Source organism: Leptidea sinapis, chromosome 29 (genome assembly GCF_905404315.1).
Source record: "Leptidea sinapis chromosome 29, ilLepSina1.1, whole genome shotgun sequence".
Classification (NCBI taxonomy): Eukaryota; Metazoa; Arthropoda; class Insecta; order Lepidoptera; family Pieridae; genus Leptidea; species Leptidea sinapis.
In genome coordinates, this window is record NC_066293.1 from 1,319,938 (window position 1) to 1,339,355 (window position 19,418).

Genomic DNA, 19,418 nt, shown 5'->3' on the forward strand with positions numbered 1-19,418 from the left:
ACCGAAGGGTCGCAAGTCCCGTATCGTTCAAAAATTTTGGGTGTAAATTAAATTTGTTTAATATTATCTTTGTTTGTTTGCAGATACAGTCCAAGCACGGTGACGACGAAGCGCGCGCCCGTCGCGACTCCGAGTGCGGGCCCGAGCACGGCGGGCGCGGGGGCGGGGCCCGAGCCGGCGGGGCCCGAGCTGGCGGAGCCCTACCGCGTGGGCGAGTGGCTGAGCGCCGTGTCGCCGCGCAAGGCGCCCTACCACCCGCAGATGGGAGACCGCTGCTTGTACTTCACAACTGTAAGTCACGTGACCGACTTCAGCTGTATGTAGTCTTTATATATAGAAATTTCGTGTCATGTTGTTTGTCCGCGATGAACTCCTAAACTACTGAAACTAACTCGAACCCACGGACGTCCGGCGTTCCGTGCCGGTGCTCTAACCAACACAGCTAACAAAGTTCGAGTGACGTATCTTTATTAATTCTTGTATGCTTTGTTTAACTCTCATGTTGTGGCTGGGTTCGAGTCCCGCATCGTTCATAAAATTTTTGATTTTCAAATTTTATTTATGTATTAATCCTAGAAGTGAGGGTTATCACTTTAAAAACATAAAAAATTGTTTGGAATTACATGAGCTACATCTCAAGTTAATTTCCTAATAAGCAAATATTGGGGTTGAGCAGGTTATCAACTGTAAAGTAGATCCTGTAGATGAAGCCACAACCTGAGAGTTGAACAAAGCATACAAGATTTTATAACAATACGTCACTGGAACGGTTAGCTCAGTTGGTTAGAGCAAGGGTACGGAAAGCCGGAGGTCGTGGGTTCGAACCCCGCACCGTTCATAAAATTTTGTTTTTCTAATTTTATTTGTGTATTAATCAAATTTTGCACTATGTCTTCAGTTTGATCCAACTTGAGAGATAGGATGCGTTTTTATTTCCATTCGTGACCCAAATTTTTTATTTTCAAATTTTTATTTTGTGTAAACATTTCAGCTGTGACATTATCTTGTAATGACACAAGAACAGGGAAAATCGAAATAATAATTGTTATGATAAAACTTAACAAATTTCGTCATTAACAAAAAAGATTTTAAATATTGCTATAAAATTTTGTATATATGCTATTTATATATATGTATTTGTTCAGTTGAAGCGAAGCTTCCCGCCACCAGCTAATTAAAAATATATATTATGTAATCTAAAATGCAGGATCAAGACCGACTGGTGAAATAAATTCTTCTCTTGCTGCGTTTTACTGTGTTTCTTATAATAATATTTTGAAATAAAATTATTTTAGAATGTAAATATTTCAACTTTGGCACTTTTGCTGGCAATTACAATTTGAGAAAATATTCTCATAGTGTAAACTAACATCCTCAAACATCGAGGTTTGTAGTATATTTTACAACGTATAATGGGCTTGACAGAAGGTAGTTTTTGTATATTGTTTATTAAACCAATTGTCCCCGTTAGGGTCACCAACGGTACTTCGAAGCTGTCAGCGAGAAGGATCTATACAAAGTTCACCCGAGAGACAAACCATGGGAGAGAATGCAGATCAGTGTAAGTTATGAAATTCCATAAATTAATGTATATTTTGGTAAAGCTCTTAACCTTTTACCTGTTGGTATGTGGCCACCGCCGGCTATAGTCTCGTCCAACACTCACAACTGTCACATATGTAACAAGACCTGCAGCCACTACGGTTAATCCGGCTTGAAGGACCAATTTTCTTTTACAGTGCTGTTATTCTATTATACGTTTCACGAATATAGGAGCATGACCTCAGTCTCAAGTGATTAATCCCACCAGGATTAACATTAAGGATGTACTGAATATTGGTCATTTTATATACCCGCTGCACCTAACTTATTATGGGAGTTCACATTTTCAGTTCAAGAATGAAGTCAAATGTTAGTTTTAGCAATTGCGGTCTATTGAGGCAAAGTACAGCGTAAAATACAGTTAATATTTTCGTTATTGGTTTTAGTTATTAGTTTCAGGGTCAGGGGTCAACCCAATTGATCTCACTGCTCAACCGTTGTTTAATTTTATAAAAATCAATAAAAAAAAACCATGTCAATAATATAGCAAGTAGAATTAAATAATGAATTTAGTAAGTTAGGTAATGTGCATTACGTACCGTTTAAGAATTTTTGGGATTTTCAAGCATCCTGAGCTGCACTGCATTGCAATGGGCAGGGCGTATCAATGGGCGTCCTGCTCGTCCCGTCCGTCAATGTAAAAAAAATATTATACAATAATTTCTTGGCTAAATATTCGGAATTACAAAACACATAAAAAATAATAATTATTTACCGAAAATAGCAAACTTTTGATCCTTTTTATGCCCTAACAGTTTCAATTTTGTTAAGTTTTCAATTTTGTCATGTTAAAAGGACCGCTAGCTAGACCATACCACGCACAACTATAACCCAAGTTTATTTGTAGTCATATTTCTGTGCCAGTTCTAACGACAGCTACCTTTAATCTAGTACAATTTTGGTAGAAGTGTATAACACATATCGGGGCATTATTGTTATGATTTACGATAATATTATATGAAGAACCGTCACGGTCCTAATATTATATAAGCATTAACAGCCATAATGTCTAGGATTGCGAAGCGGTGAAGGTTGTGGGGATAAAGTACGTGATAAAGCCGCCGCGCGTGGTGTGCCTGAAGCTGGCGCGCGAGTCGGAGAAGGGCAGCTTCACGGTGCGCTACCACGACATGCCCGACGTGATCGACTTCCTGGTGCTGCGCCATCAGTACGACGTGTCCGTGGCGCGCCGCTGGAAGCAGGGAGACAGGTAGCGGCGCTGCGGGCTTTGACATTGATACACCCTGCCCATTACTATGCAGTGCCGCTCAAGAATCTTGAAAAATCCAAAAATTCTGAGCGGCACTCATATGCGCTCGTTACTTTGAGACATAAGATGTTTTCTCATTTGCCCAGTAATTTCACTAGCTAAGCCGCCCTTCAGACCGAAACATAATAATGCTGACACATTACTGCTTCACAGCAGAAATAGGCGCCGTTGTGGTACCCATAATCTAGCCGTCATCCTGGCAAAGGACCCTCTCACTAGTAAATGATGATGGTAAAGAGGTCTAGGATTCCATAGAACTTGGTTGGACTTATTTTTATGATTTTCATTTGACTACTGCTTGATCCATATTATCATTGTGCCGATCACGATTTTCATGCGGCTCTGCTTTTTAGGTTTCCGTCCGCTAAACTAGAGCACTTTTAGGCGGCATAAAGTCTTGCATCCTACCCTTGGACACAGGACTAAGAGAAATTAAATATGTTTGGAGGTATGCTTGATGTAATTCTGGTTCGAGAGAGCGATGTGTGTGGAGTGGTGCGTGTTATAACTGCTGAAGGTATAGTTCTGCCCGACGCGTATCATCCACCATTAGAGATTGAAGTCAGGCTCGATACATGTCGCCGTTCAGATTTTCTTGAGCCATCTAATATAAATCCTTGCAGGGACTGGAATTTTAGTCGATGCGATTATGAGCTTTTTTCTGCATTAATCGAGGCAAATTCTTGGCGTACAGTTCTGGAGGCACATACTGTGAGAGATGCAACTGAAAATTTTTATAAATCCGTTTATAATATCTTTGACCAGTGCATGCCTAGGAAACGACGTAAAGAATGCCATAGTAAACGTTACCCCGTTTGGTTTACGTGTGATATTATCCGAGATATCAAGTGTAAGATGAAGTTGCATAGATTATGGAAATGTTCTTACTCACCAGAAATATACAGAAGATTGTCAGAACTTCGAGCAGATCTTAAAACCCGAATAGAGTCATCCTATTGCGACTATATTAAGTATATTGAAGTTAACATCAAAGCCAACCCTCGCGGTTTTTGGCGTCACGTTTCAAGCCTTCGCACCAAAGGTGGATTTGAACCTAGTGTGACTTTTGAGGGGCAAACTTTTTCAGGTGTTGCTGCTGCAGATGCTTTCGCCAACTTTTTTTCAAGCACATTTTTGCCAGATGTACCTGTACTCGATACAGATGAAGCTTATGGCTTCGATAGAACGTATGACAGCAATTATGTAAACATCTTTCATATTACACCTGATGATGTCATAGGTGGAATCAACAAGTTGAAGCAGAGCAGTTCCGTAGGACCGGATTGTATTCCTCCTGCAGTCCTAAAGCTGGCAAAAAAGAACTTTTGTATGCCTCTTTGTCATATTTTCAATCTTGCCCTGGAATCGGGAGAATATCCGTCCCAATGGAAGTTGTCGAGAGTTACCCCAGTACCGAAAAGCTCTGATAAATCGAAAGTTGAAGAGTACCGTCCTATTGCAGTGTTGTCTTCGCCCGCAAAGGTATTTGAAAGCATTATTCACAACTACATATACGCGCAAGTGGACAAATACATTTGTGGCGAGCAGCATGGTTTTAGACCGAAAAGATCTGTAGACACTAACTTGTTGTCACTAGTTGATTTTATCTCGGAAAAACTGGATCGTGGTTCTCAGGTTGACGTGCTCTACTTTGACTTCCAGAAAGCATTTGACAGGATCAATAATGACATATTGTTACAAAAACTTAGCGCTATTGGCTTTGCACCGAGACTTCTCCGACTTATCGCAGACTACTTGCGTGACCGTCAACAATATGTCCGGCTTGGTCTGTTCGAATCCAATCATTACCACACGCGATCTGGGGTTAGTCAGGGATCGATACTGGGGCCTCTTCTGTTTCTTTTAATGATAAATGATCTTCCAGATGTGCTTGGTAATTCTCGGTGTCTCCTGTATGCTGATGACCTGAAACTCTTCAAAGAAATCAAATCTGACTCAGATTGCATGGCACTCCAAAATGATGTGCAAGCTGTGTTCCAGTGGAGCTTGAGGAACCGTATGGCATTTAATACGTCCAAATGCTTTGCCATGACTTTCGGTCGAAAGTGGTGCCCAATAGAGTTTGATTATAGAATTGGTGGTGATTCGATATCTCGACCAGAAACTATCAAAGACCTGGGTGTCACATTCGATCGAAAATTAACCTTCCATGATCATATTACCACTCTGGCCAAGGAATCCTATAGAATTTTAGGCTTTGTTTTGAGGAATTCTGGGGATTTCACATCTGAACCAGTCATAAAGCTTTTATTCGGTGCTTTAGTGCGCAGCAAGCTAGAAACAGCTATGTGTGTGTGGAATCCGCATGAAAGTACTTATGTACTCCTTCTCGAAAAGGTGCAAAAAGCTTTTCTTAGGTACCTTTACAAACGTACGCATGGATACTACCCCTATATGTATCCCACAAAATTTCTTCTGGGTACATTAGGCTACAACACCCTCGAGGTTAGGCGAAAACGACAGCAGCTCACAGTTATGTGCAGAGTTCTCAGAGGTGATATAGATGCGCCGAGTTTGCATGTTGAGCTGTGTAGAATCTTTGTACCGGACAATTACTGTTCGAGGCGCAAGCATAGATTGTTCTCAAGTCCGACACATCGTACTGTGGCTCGCACCAACTCACCTATACCGAGGTCTCTCTCTGCTCTCAACGCTCTTCTCGAAGCCAACCCTGCTTGTGATTTATTTGCGGATGGATGGCAGACGATTTTAACAGAGTGCTTGCGTTTTTGTGAGAGGAATGGATGAACGGTATTTGGATGTTAATTAATTGTTAGTTATTTACAGTAAACTTTGTATTCATTAACTATTATTTGTGTAATATGTCTAGTTTGTAATTAATTCTTACTTCAATATTGTAATTGGCTTACGCCGTTTTATTAAAGTATAAATAAATAAATAAATAAAGAGCAACTTTGCCGGATGATTCATTTTTCGCTGCTGACTGTACTGCCTACCGGTGGCAAGTCTCAACCATGCAAAATGGCCTCTAGCCGAAAACAGGATTGCTAATAGTCTTGCTCCAATGCGTTTGTATCTAAGCATGAAGATACCAAGCGAAAAACAATAGAATAATTCCTCCAGGTCTCTAAACAATTATTGCTGAGGAGAAGTCTAAGCATATAGGCGGAATGGACGAGAGACTTACTCCTTCCCTCGGGAACTCGTATTTTCTGGTCTCTCGCCAAAGCTGTCCAAGGATATTCCTGCCAACCTGCTATTCCCTTCACTGCACAGGAACAATGACTTGATGGCTCATGACGTGAAAGAGAATGTAGATCTCCTGGGTTCTTCTTTCGTGTCGAACTCTATTCTGGATGACCAAGATGCTTTTCACCTTGGACATTAAAGAATCGAGGCATTTTGCACATTTTGACCCAGCGACGCTTATCATAATTTTCCCAACTTTTCTTTTACTGCCATCGCTTGGATACCAATCGGTTATAATCTTAGTCCACTTATCTTGTTTTTTTCCATTGCCGTTGTCAGTTCAGTATTCTATATTGCGTCTTTGAACTCAGACACACTTTTAATTTTCTTTATCTGTTCTTTTAACTCCAATAATTACATCTCTTTCAACTGCTCTGTCAGGCATTTATTTTATTTGATAGGTTTTCTTTAGCCTGGGGTGCTCGCTCTATATTCATTACCAATTTGTGGTATCATTTTGAATGTCATTTATAATACTGTAATATCTTTACCACATAAATGTTAGATCATGTAAATTTCGCAACACGACTGTTTTGTACATTTTCTGGCATCCTGTTGTAACAGATTTTTATAAAAATACTAGCTGACCCGTCAGACATTGTTCTGTTCATAATAAAAAAAAAACTCTTCCGGATGGAATTTTGGAAAATTCGTTCTTATCTGACCTCTACTCGGTGAAAAGAATTTTCCTACCAAATTTCAAGTCTTTAGCTCTTGTGGTTCCAGAGATATCGTGATGAGTGACTATATACGTGGAAATCTCTTATATATACATATATAGATTGAACTTCGGAAATGGATTGTCTTGATTCATACCACAAACTTTCAAGGATTGGCCTTAAGATTTGAATGGTCAAGGCGAATTTTCAGCTCTTTGAGCTCAGAGTTAGCAGTTCTATGTTTATGGGGTTAGCTTATCTTCTAGCTCAAAAGTCTGATCAAAATGCATAAAAATTTTATATTTCGCACTTGTTAGAAGTCTACTAGAATATGCATCCAATATCTGGTATGGTCCACACTATACAACTTACATACAAAAAATTGAAACCGTACAAAAAAAATTCCTAAAATATTTATGTTACAAAGCATATCATCCCTACACGTCATACGATGAAGCATGTAGATTTTTTAATATAGACCCACTGGAACTCCGCCGAAACCAACAAGATGTAATGTTTCTACATTCTTTATTGTCAGGCAATACAAACTGTTCTGAATTATTAAGTGCCCTATCGTTTAATGTACCACAATATAGAACACGTCATACGAAACTCCTGGTTGCACCACGTACCAAAACAAAACTATTATAAAAACTCGATTATTTGCAGGATTCAAAATAATTACAATAATAACTATGATATTCTAGATATCTTCATGTTAGAAAAGGATAAATTGAAGCGTGAAATTATTAAATTACACCAGTCTAAAGCGATGCCTTACTCATTTGTTTACAATATATACATATTGTTATCTACTAACCACACACATACGCTTTCACACCCACACACAAACATACACACAGTAAATAAGAAACACAAGAGGCAGTTGTTCTGTAATATATCTTGTTGTAAAACTATTGTAAAATAATATTGTCAATATGAGTAATCTATAATGGCCTTAAGAATTATATTATATATTATTGTTTATTAACGTTTACTGTAACGCTGTTGATTACCAATAAATAAATAAATAAAATTAAATAAAACCCTATTTTATAAATTTTTAAACCGCAATTACTTTCGAGTGAATAAACCGATTTTCACGCAGTTTTCAGTCGATCGGTATAGCCGTTTTTAAAACTATTCCAAAAACACCACATTTAGATTTTTTTTCATTTGAACAGGTTCCGCTGTATGATCGATGACTCGTGGTGGACCGGCATCGTGCTGGAGCGGCTGAGTCCTGCCGGCGCGCCGCACTCCTCCGCCGCGCCCGGCGCCGCCGGTGAGTGCACACCCTTATACTGGTTTCATATTAACGTCAGCAGGCAGTCGTTAGTATGCCGCGGTTTTTCGGTTTCCACGTGACGTGACTAAGACGGAGGCATGTCCCGTAAATATAATGTCTTTGACATCATGGGTTGGTAATGGTTGGTTTTATGAAAGAAACGAGCGCAAGGATCGCCGCCCACACACTCCTTCAACACCACAGGAGCGTTGCCGGCCTATTAATAAAGTGTTCGCGCTTTTTTTAAGTTACTTATATCGTAACGTCGCGTTAATGGTATTTATTTTCTCAAAATTCATTCTTAAAAAATTCTTTTTGATGTGATTTCTAACACTACCACCGCTTCGGAAACAAATAGCGCTCTGATAGAGAAAAAGCGGTGCAAGAAACTCTCCTCTGCGAAACTCGCGTAAGTGAAAGAAGCTCATTCCATAGATGTGCTCATAGTAAGTACCCCTTTACGTTTCTTAAGGCACTTAGATCGCATAGTGCGGTTTCGAAGAAAGTTTCTAATTGAGCTTTCTTTGCGAGGTGTTTCCAATTCGTTACAACATGACTACCTTCAAAAAAGAGTATACTCTTACCTAACAGCCTAAAACGCTCCTGTCAATTCTTTGTTGTGAGATAGTATGGGCAATGATGGTCACACATTCATTTCAGCTAGAAGACGTCCACTGCTGGACAAAAGGCCCCCCCTCTACTCCCCAAAGGAGGTAGGGGGGATGACGTAATTACCACGCTTGGCAGGCGGGTTGGCGATCGTAGTTGATGGTGGTGCTCTCTTTAAAAGATAATGCTGCCCATCCTCCGTTCTTTGTATCCCTTAGTCACCTCTTAGGCCACCCAGGGGATGAGATGGGGTGGTACTTTTCTAGTGGTCAGTCACTATGGCGTACGCACCCGTCCGCTCGCTTGGCCTACTTCCATAAAAATTGTTGATGTTACACCTCGGTCGAGATAAAACAACATACTTTATGGCTCCTATATATATAAAAAAAGATTCTACGAAGCCAAATGTAAAAGGTGTATTTTATTTGTTACAGCAAATTTTCTGTCTCTGCGTGTGCGCTGGGACAATGGTGAAGTTGAGAGACTGTCGCCATGGGATTTGGAACCACTCGACCCGGAGCGGTGAGTTTCTTTCTTTATCGGTACATTTGTGGAAGTACATGTATCAATTCTCTTATATCTATTTGTTGCCATAACCACTCGGACCAGACCTCAGTCTGACCGTTATATGCCCATAATCTCGATCTCTTCGAAATCCAGTCACGTGCCCATAAACAGATTATGAATCGATATTATGTGACAGACTGCCGTCGGAGCCGGGCGGCGCGGTGCCCGTTCTGGCCCACGAGCTGGAGGCGGTGCTGTGCCGCAGCGAGACGCACGAGTGGCCGCCGGGCGCCTGCCGCGCCATCGCCGGACACATCTCGCAGGTACATGGACCATAGACATATACCGGAGCTGGAGGCGGTGCTGTGCCGCAGCGAGACGCACGAGTGGCCGCCGGGCGCCTGCCGCGCCATCGCCGGACACATCTCGCAGGTACATGGACCATAGACATATACCGGAGCTGGAGGCGGTGCTGTGCCGCAGCGAGACGCACGAGTGGCCGCCGGGCGCCTGCCGCGCCATCGCCGGACACATCTCGCAGGTACATGGACCATAGACATATACCGGAGCTGGAGGCGGTGCTGTGCCGCAGCGAGACGCACGAGTGGCCGCCGGGCGCCTGCCGCGCCATCGCCGGACACATCTCGCAGGTACATGGACCATAGACATATACCGGAGCTGGAGGCGGTGCTGTGCCGCAGCGAGACGCACGAGTGGCCGCCGGGCGCCTGCCGCGCCATCGCCGGGCACATCTCGCAGGTACATGGACCATAGACATATACCGGAGCTGGAGGCGGTGCTGTGCCGCAGCGAGACGCACGAGTGGCCGCCGGGCGCCTGCCGCGCCATCGCCGGACACATCTCGCAGGTACATGGACCATAGACATATACCGGAGCTGGAGGCGGTGCTGTGCCGCAGCGAGACGCACGAGTGGCCGCCGGGCGCCTGCCGCGCCATCGCCGGACACATCTCGCAGGTACATGGACCATAGACATATACCGGAGCTGTTTGGAATCCACTCTATAAGGATCCTATCAAAAGAATTAAAAGAATCCAGTACCCAGAATCAATACTTATTTTGTTATTTTTATGAACTAGTATTAGTGTATAATCTGTTGGTGAACCGAATGAATAAATAAATAAATAGTACACTCCGTATACCTATATATTCGCTATATGCAAACAATTCATTTAATCAACTGAAGTGAGCAGGCGTGGCATACTGAATTCTTATTGGTCAAGTGATAATCACACAACATTTTTTAAACAGTCGCTATTGGTTGCGTGGGTTTGCGGCATGTGCGTTCGTTCTTTACTAAGATCGATGGTCGTAACAGATAATCTGTTTCCCGAGCAGGTGATGACCCTGGCGGTGGCGGAGCCGTTCGTGGCGCCGGTGGACCTGCAGCAGTACCCCTCGTACGCGATGGTGGTGCCGTACCCGGTCGACCTGGCCACCATCCGCGCTAGGTTCGAGAACCAGGTGAGTTCTGCCACACACCAACACTTGTTGTTATCACTTTGTTTAATTTTATTGCTTGGCAAAATAATTATAAAAAATTGTCTCTTATTCGAATTGACTATAGCTGACAGTTAAAAATAGTCTTTTCAGCGTAAACAGGTAAACTCTAACTGACCTTGAGGAGAGCCGGCGGTGGGAAAAGAGGGGCGCATGGGTTGTGCTCCGTATGAGAACTTATGAGAGATTTAATATTGCAAACCGAGTTGTGTATGTAAGGAAATAATATATTATTGATCTACCTCACATAAGTCATTAACTCGTTGCATCTTATTTCGAAGTGCGTTTGAATAATGAAGGGAAAGATTATAGTTACTAAATTTACCGATCGTGTGTGTTTCGCTGGCGACAACAACTCCAACGCCTTCAACGTTCGTTACCAATAATACCGTTAATACCAATGCCGAACGCTATATTATATGCACCGAATATGTATACGCGATACTCTAGGCGTGATCTCAAGAACTGATAAAGACGTCGTCTCTTGTAAACCATTAGCTGTAAATTCGTCAGTTTTATGACGGATTTAGTTGGGACGGTTCAAGTTGAAATAAAAGAAGAATACGGTACAGGTTAGACGTGCACTCGGAATTGGTGCCAAACGGCTAGTATTTTTAAGTATATCGTTGCGAGACTCAAAGACTATTAGACTTAGTTAACACAGAACGCTTCCAGTTCTACCGACGGCCCGCCGCGGCGCAGTTCGATGCGCGCTACCTCGCTAGCAACGCCGAGCAATTCAACGAGCCGCACTCGCCTATTGTGCGTCGTGCGCGCCTTGTCACCGACCTGCTGCTCTCCATCATCAGGTGAGCCAATCTTGTCAAGAGCAGAGAAAAGTGTGTTAATTGTTGGTCCTGCGAGCCGAAATAACTGCTAGGAGTGGTCACGAAATCACTATTTTCTGAATATGTTACCTATTTATAGGGGTACTGAAATGGGTGGCAAATTATCTGTACGTGTCATGCTATTACTCTCGCTTTTGATGACAAAATAACTTATGAGACCACATATGTAAAAAAATGAAAGTCACTCAATACTTTATCAATCACCATCTAACTGGAGATTTATAATTTTAACATTTTTACTTACCACTTTGATCTTAAAAAAATGTTTCGTTTTCCAGTGAGTGGAGGACGATAGACGTGGTGAGCAAATACCACGAACTGGCTGCGGCATACCACTCCTCCGACGACGAGCCCTTGCAGGAGAAGGTGTGCCATGTTGTATCAATATCCTTCACACAGTGTGCCCGCTGCATTTTATTTAAGAGCATCAACGCACTCGGTGCTTATTGCGCGACGGCTAGCAAGCAATTGCTTTCATATCTTACAAGTCAATTATTAAACTAGATTTTTTGCATACTTTTTAAAATATCCATATTTCATCACTATGTATCTAATGTCAAAAATTTTTCAAGTTAAAATTAAGTGATTGCTTTTATTATTGAAAATATATCAACTTTGATATCAGTTTTATGTACCACAATTGCGTGTTTATGTCGTAAAGTAGTATTGGTATTAACCAGAAAAAAATCATTTTATTCTGTTTCTGTTTGAAGGGCGCCGTAGCGAGTGGCAATATGGAGCTAATGAGACTTAACATCTTGTCTTAAAGTGACGAGCGTAATTTGTGATGCCGTTCAGAATATTGGGTTCAATCGAGAACCCTGAGCGGCACTGCTTTACAATGGGCCGGGCGTATCACTTATCAAAGAAAACGTTGTAACGAATTCCCTACGTCCATTGTTTCCTTTATCCTGTAATATCCAAATATCTTGGTGTTTAAAAAACTTGCGACTTTTCTGATAGTTACTTGTCTTCACCTTATGCATCGGCTCTTGAGTATGTTAACACACTCTTGTTTTTATAACGTTGCAGCAGCGACGCAAACGTGAAAGCTTGCGGGAGTCAGGTCCGGGCTGGAGGGAGCAGTGCGCCACACTGCTGCGGGAGCTGATGGCCTCGGCCGACGCGGAGCCCTTCAAGCGGCCCGTGTCGCCCACGCAGGCGCCTGGTACGTTCTGGGCACAATATCAAATGGAAGAAGTGGAGAAATTTGTAATGTTAAGTGATCACCGCCGCCCACATTCTCTTGCATCAACAAAGTAATCAAAGGAGCGTTGCTGGCTCTTGAGGAAGGTGTACGCGCTTTGTTTGTTGTTCTAAGAAGCTTATTCCACAGTATGATTCTTAAACAAATAAATGTTCCTTCAAGCTAGCAATAAAATGTAATCAAAAAAATGATCTTACAATTTTGTAATGAATTGAAGTCAGATAAATATTCTTTCAAGTTGGCAATAAATTGAAGTGAGGTAAATGTCCTTTCCAGCTTACAATAAATTGAAGTCAAGTAGAATGTTACTTTGAGTCAGCAGAATGTTAAAGTCAGATAAATGTTTTTTCAAGCTGGCAATAAATAGAAGTTAAATAAATATTCTATAAATGTTTTGTATGTCTATTAAATGCTGAAAATAGCTCTAGCTGCATGACGCCTTGAATTCAAGCTTATTAGAGTCCAATGAGGTCGATACTTGATATTAAATAGCTGGGATAGATTTCACTGTGACTTTATTTAATTGCTGCTTAAGTAATGATATAAATGAGCGGATTTAATGAAGGGTCGCCGCTGTGAGTGAACTGGTCGCCACAGACCTTACACAGTAAGATTGCTAATCAGGGGGAATCGCTAATCGAACTAAACCAAAATATTAAAATAATTATTTGTTCTATATTCGGACAGCACATGTGTGTAGGTGAGCGTCGATTCATTGTAATAAGTAGAGACCGGATTATATGCTACAAAAAATGCCCAAATTATGCATGCAAATATGCAAGTAAAAAGCACGAAAATCCGTAAAAAGGGCCAAAATATGCATACAATTAAACAAGATAAAATAAAAAGTCATATTTTTTAATAATTTTATTTGATAGAGGCTTGTACTGACAATCTTATTGGTAAAAAAAATTATTACACGATATACCTACATAGGTAACAATGAAATTTAAGAGATTTACCTTTAAAAGTGTGTAAAAGCTGAAAAGGAGCGTTCTACGTCTACTGAGGTTACTAGGCAGAATTATGGTTTGAGTGCAATGTTTGGGCTTACTATGAAAAGCCTCGAACGATGAGCGAGATCTAACGTAAATATGAATACTTATTTTTTTTCTAAAATATGCAACTAACGCTGAAAAGGTACTAAATATGCATTTTCATGAAATCCGGTCTCTAGTAATAAGTAGTAGTGATGTGAGCGTGTGGTCGCAGACTACTCGTCGCTGGTGGCGCGGCCCATGGACCTGGGCGCCGTGGCCGCGCGCCTGGCGGCCGGCGGCTACGGCAGCGCCCGCGACCTGGCCGCCGACGTGCGCCTCGTGTTCTCCAACAGCCGTCTGTACAACACCAACAAGCGCAGCAGGGTGAGGGCAGTCAGACAACGTCCGGGTGGCGTGAGAAGAACGGCCGCAAACAACATTCATTCAAATTAACACCCTATTTCGTGGCTGTAATGTTCAAAGTCTAATGTATACGCTCAAGAGAAGTAGGGAGACTGCGTCACGCGCGAGACGGACGCGAACACGAGACATTTTGTTTTAGTAATTGAAGAGTAATTATTTAGCAAAATGATAAAGACGTCAAGTTAGTTACACAATTTTATTAATTCAGAGGGGCATTTCACTGAAAAATGACAAATAATCCTTTTTGAGTTTGGATATACTGTAATTTTTCACTAAACACTTTGTTATTGCGTGGCGTTGTATTCAAAGCGCAGTCGAAATACAATTAAACAAAAATACTGTTTAATACACGCGTAGGCAAAGTTTTGCTTCATACTGTTTTGAGCGTGATTCATCCTACCTTGATTTATTTACAGATTGTTTATAAAGTGTATCGACACATTCACTGTACTCAATGACTTTTGAGTATATTACTGCAAAATTTTACATAATATTATGTAATGTGTTTAAAATATCTGTAAAATGATGAAGCGATAAATATTGATTTAAAAGAGTGTTTTGCCACGTCTACTCATTAAGTTAATTTTTTCTACTTTTCCGAAGTGATAATAAATGGTGAAATGCATTATATTTTCATATCTTATAACTCTCATTGTTTAATCTAAATGATAAAAAAACGTATGATTTAGATTTATAAAAATGTCGTTTGTTTACCGTCAGATATACTCGATGACGGTGCGTCTGTCGTCGTTGTTCGAGGCGCTGTGGTCGCGCCTGCGGCTGGCGGCCGACCGCCGACACCGCCGACCACGCCGCGCCGCGCCAGGTGAACACGCCCGTACACAGGCTAAACAATTTGTTGTTCCCTCATTTTTAGGATTAATACACAAATAAAATTTTAGATTTACAAGAGCGATATCTCACGTCAATTTTTTAATATGCAAATATTGGGATCGAGCAGGTTATCATGTGTAAAGTAGATCTTGTAGATGATGCCACAACCTGAGAGTTGAACAACGCATACAAGATTTTATGACGATACGTCACTCGCACGGAACGCGAGAGGTCATGGGTTCGTCCCTGCATCGTTCATAAAATTTTATTTTTCAAATTTGAATTGTATATACAAACTATTTCGTACACACGCAATCATGTACAAATACACGCAGTCAAGCACGCCCGTATAGAATTTAACACGCATATGCCTACCTACGCAATCAAGATATGATGTGTGACGTGTCAATAAATACGGCCCACGTGTTGTTGCAGGTTTGAGCAACGGCGTGGAGCGCGGCCGCAGCAGCAGGAACACGGACTGGGGCTCCAGCTCCGACGAGGCGCCGCTCACCCGGCGCCGCGCCGACTCCTGGGACAGCGACGCGCCGCTCAACTCTCACTCCAAAGGTACACCACTCCACTCACCAGCAGGAGAACTTCGTTCACTTGTACTGTGTGTTTATATTTGAGAGATGTGGATGACGGATGCAGGTTTTAATGATTTTTCAAATTGCTTATGGTTTTTTAAAGATTATGCAATTGACATCATAAATAAGTGCTTACGCACCACGTAGCAGAACAAATATCGCTTTAACTTTGGCTCATGTTGATCACGAGCTACACATCACTTGAGTATACTTTCACCCGTCCTGTCTTTATGACGAAACAACATCAAAATGTCCTTTTTAATAACTTACAATTCAAATAAGAACGGAAGGTCACTTTTATAATTACTTTACTGAAAAAGTTGTTGATAACGAAGTTTAATTTAAGGTAAAAGTTATCTTTACAATAAGAAACTATTTATTTAATAACCGACTCGAAGGACACCGTCCTGTGCAAATACGAAAAACAGTATAGACCTTATAAATTTGTATACATATTGCATAACTACGTATGTTTGCACCGCTCCATACATTGAGGTGTAAAATGACGGTAATACGAACAAATGAAGAAATTAAAGTGAAAATTTATATTTTATTTAAAAAAAAGAACATCACTTTGCTTAAAATAGAGATCTACAGATAATACATACTGTATGTATGGATAAAATACAAATCATACTGGTCCACTGAAGAATAGTTAAATTAATTATTTCAATAAAATCCCTAAATTATAAATGTGAACTTTTCAAAGAAAATAAATATAAAAATTGAATTCGAAAAAGAAAACAGTCTGTTACACATGGTAGCACACAAGTAGCAAATCGGCTGTTACTTCTCACTCGTAAACAAGCTCTTAACAATTAACGAAGAAATGAAAATTGATTTAAACATTTCACTCAAACTTTTAGAAATTTAAATCTATAAATACAGCCAATCACTTGAAACAATCGCGCACACGTATTGCGGAAGCTCGCGGTAAACTGAATTCAAAATGACGAAAATAATTAATAGCACAATTCTAGTTTATCGATACTTTTTTTACACTTACTGACACCTGCCCTAGTCTTTAAGTACTTATTGTTAAAGAAATAAACTTATTTTATTCAGGTAAAGGTATCGGCAAGAAGAGTAAGAACGGTGCAGTGGTGGCTGCCACCTCCGCCGCTACCAGCACGGTTCCGCCGCGTGAGTATTACGCACGAGATGCGGTCGTCCTAGAGTTCTCTCCAATTATGGCTTACACACATCCATGTCTAGCTAGTTAGCTAGTTCTTGGCGCCATTCAGACCGAAACACAGTAATCTTACGACACCTTTGGGCCTGGGACGTCCCTATTATTTTTATGCCCCAGAGAAGCACAGGGCAAAACTGAACGCATTATATCTCAAGGTGCCAAGAATAATCTCACACCAAATATTTATTTATTAAATAGGAAGCCAATGTTGTATACAATATCAATCCTTATTCTAAAGCTCCTAAAAATCTATGATAGAAATTGTATACCTCACTTACAGGCTTGTATTATGCTAATGCATTATGTGCAAGTATTGGGCTTTTTAACTTAAACAAAAAACATTAGAAAAAAATAGATTAGTCAGATTATTTCCATTTTTATAATATAATTTAAGAATTAGATTGAATTATAACCAAATACAGATATCAGATACTCATTTGAGAAAGTTGTACATAAAAAAATAAAGTAAATAATTGCTAGAGTTAAAAGATTTAATTCGATGACGCCATTTTGATTTTATAAAATTAACCCAGTGAACTCATATGAGTTCACTGGGTTATTATTGGCGCACTGGCGCACGCGATAAATAAATAATCAAAAACTAAATATAAATATTTATAGACCCTTTTTGATGAGTGAAATCTCGTGAGTTCACCGAAATTCTTATAGCAGTATATCTGTAGCTATACGGCTGACATATTGTGCAACATTGGTGCTGTGTATATCTTATACGTGAAATTGAATAGATATACTGTGAATTGAATAAATAGTGATTTTGTTTGGTTTTATTGAAATTAAGTTTTAAAAATAAATTGAAAAATTAATAATTCGATTGATTTATTTTAATACTAAAAGTTCTAATTTTTCACTTGTATCAACAGTCTCTACATCTGACAATTTTTGTTACTTTACAGAGTATGTCTGTTTCTGTCGGCTGTTAATAATGTTACTTAGATAATGATGCAATAGTAATTATCGATCAATATTTCAGTGCACGCGGTCACGAACGGCGTGTCGCACTCGGCGTCCGACGACAGACTCTCATCGTCTGACAGCGACCACTCCCGGATACAGGTGAACTCTGGTTTTAATTTGATATCATCTCAAACATTTTTTATTCTCTATTCTCATTTAATATCCAAAAAAACAAACTTATTTATTTAGTTACGGATAACGCAATTTTTAATTCGTTTTAATGAAATGGTTACTCTGAGTCAACCGTGACAGGTAGAGATATGGTATCGCTGGTTTTTTTATGATTTTGGAAGAACTACATTTCTCAGGTATATCATTTTAATGTATTTCTTTAGGGTTAGTATACGTATGTAATGTATGTGTGGTTGAAATATATGGTTTTTGTCTATTATAATTATTATTTTTTTTTTAAACCCTCTGTAAAAAATTGTTTTACTTGATAAATAATTTGTTGAGGTTTTTGTAATGATCTCTTATCTAACGTGATACCCAGGAAGACCGTAGTGTCCACAATTCCAATCTCTGGTCATTTATAAGTACGTTTGTTTGTACCTCCGCTGTGTTTGGTGTAATGAACCGTAAACACTTTGTTTTTTTACTGTTTAAGTGCAGATTATTCGTCTCAAACCAACGCACTATCTTTGAGAGTGCATTGCTTACCTCGTCATCAATATCCGCACGTCGTTTCACTTTAAAAATAAGTGAAGTATCATCAGCAAACAATACAATCTCATGGCTATCATCTACCACAAACGGTAGATCGTTAATACATATAAGAAACAAGAAAGGACCGAGAATAGAACCCTGTGGAACACCTATTCGTACAGGTTTACCCGAAGACCGTTTGCCATTTACATCGACTATCTGAACTCTTTCGCTTAAATATGATTTTAACAGATTTAGGGCTCTATTTTTCACTCCATAATGCTTTAGTTTTAGGAGTAAAGTTTCATGGTGGACGCAGTCAAATGCTTTTGACAAATCACAAAAAATGCCCAATGCATCCTGTGACTCTTCCCAGGCGTCAAAGATGTGCTCAATGAGTCTAGTACCCGCATTAATTGTTGATAAACCCCTAGTGAAACCAAACTGATTTTTGTTCATTAATTTACAAAAATGCATTTGTAGCTGTTGAAGCAAAAGTTTTTCAAAAATTTTACTAAAAACAGGCAGCACTGAAATAGGTCTGAAATTAGCAGGGTCAAAAGAACTGCCCGATTTAAACAAAGGTATAACTTTGCTGTATTTCATGAGGTCAGGGAACACACCCTCATCTATGCATTCATTAAATATTATTGCTAATTCAGGTGCTATAATGTCAAGTATGTATTTAACAATATTAGTCGAATGGCCCCATAGGTCTTTTGTATTTTTTAGGTTAATTAATTTGAAGATTTTTATTATATCGCTACCTGTAACATACTTAAATTTAAACTTAAACTTAAACTGGGCGTTAATAAGAATGGCTGCTGTCTTATCAGATTAGCATAATAATGTGCGTTACTTTCAGATCGTGGAGGAGGAGCTGGCGGAGGACGAGGTGGAGGTGACGTACGAGGAGGTGGTCACCTCGAGGCGCAGCAACTCCAACTCGCACCACACGAACGGAAGCATAAAGGTACTTGAGTCGTAATGTTAACATAAAAAATTGTCAACACCTTATGTCTCAAAATGATGAGCGGA

General features: G+C 40.1%; 1 protein-coding gene across 2 annotated transcripts in view; it reads left to right on the forward strand.

Moving 5' to 3' along the window:
* Positions 1–19,418, forward strand: part of LOC126973219 (bromodomain and WD repeat-containing protein 1) — a 59,085-nt gene that overhangs the window by 30,184 nt on the left and 9,483 nt on the right. For both annotated transcript variants that reach the window (XM_050820404.1, XM_050820405.1), the window contains 16 exons: positions 84–291; positions 1,472–1,561; positions 2,616–2,812; positions 7,947–8,047; positions 9,094–9,181; positions 9,363–9,489; positions 10,525–10,650; positions 11,362–11,495; positions 11,813–11,900; positions 12,567–12,702; positions 13,954–14,105; positions 14,865–14,970; positions 15,414–15,548; positions 16,634–16,711; positions 17,752–17,834; positions 19,246–19,353. In XM_050820404.1, coding sequence (XP_050676361.1) covers positions 84–291; positions 1,472–1,561; positions 2,616–2,812; positions 7,947–8,047; positions 9,094–9,181; positions 9,363–9,489; positions 10,525–10,650; positions 11,362–11,495; positions 11,813–11,900; positions 12,567–12,702; positions 13,954–14,105; positions 14,865–14,970; positions 15,414–15,548; positions 16,634–16,711; positions 17,752–17,834; positions 19,246–19,353 — 1,957 coding nt within the window. The remainder of the gene's footprint in view (positions 1–83; positions 292–1,471; positions 1,562–2,615; positions 2,813–7,946; positions 8,048–9,093; positions 9,182–9,362; positions 9,490–10,524; positions 10,651–11,361; positions 11,496–11,812; positions 11,901–12,566; positions 12,703–13,953; positions 14,106–14,864; positions 14,971–15,413; positions 15,549–16,633; positions 16,712–17,751; positions 17,835–19,245; positions 19,354–19,418) is intronic.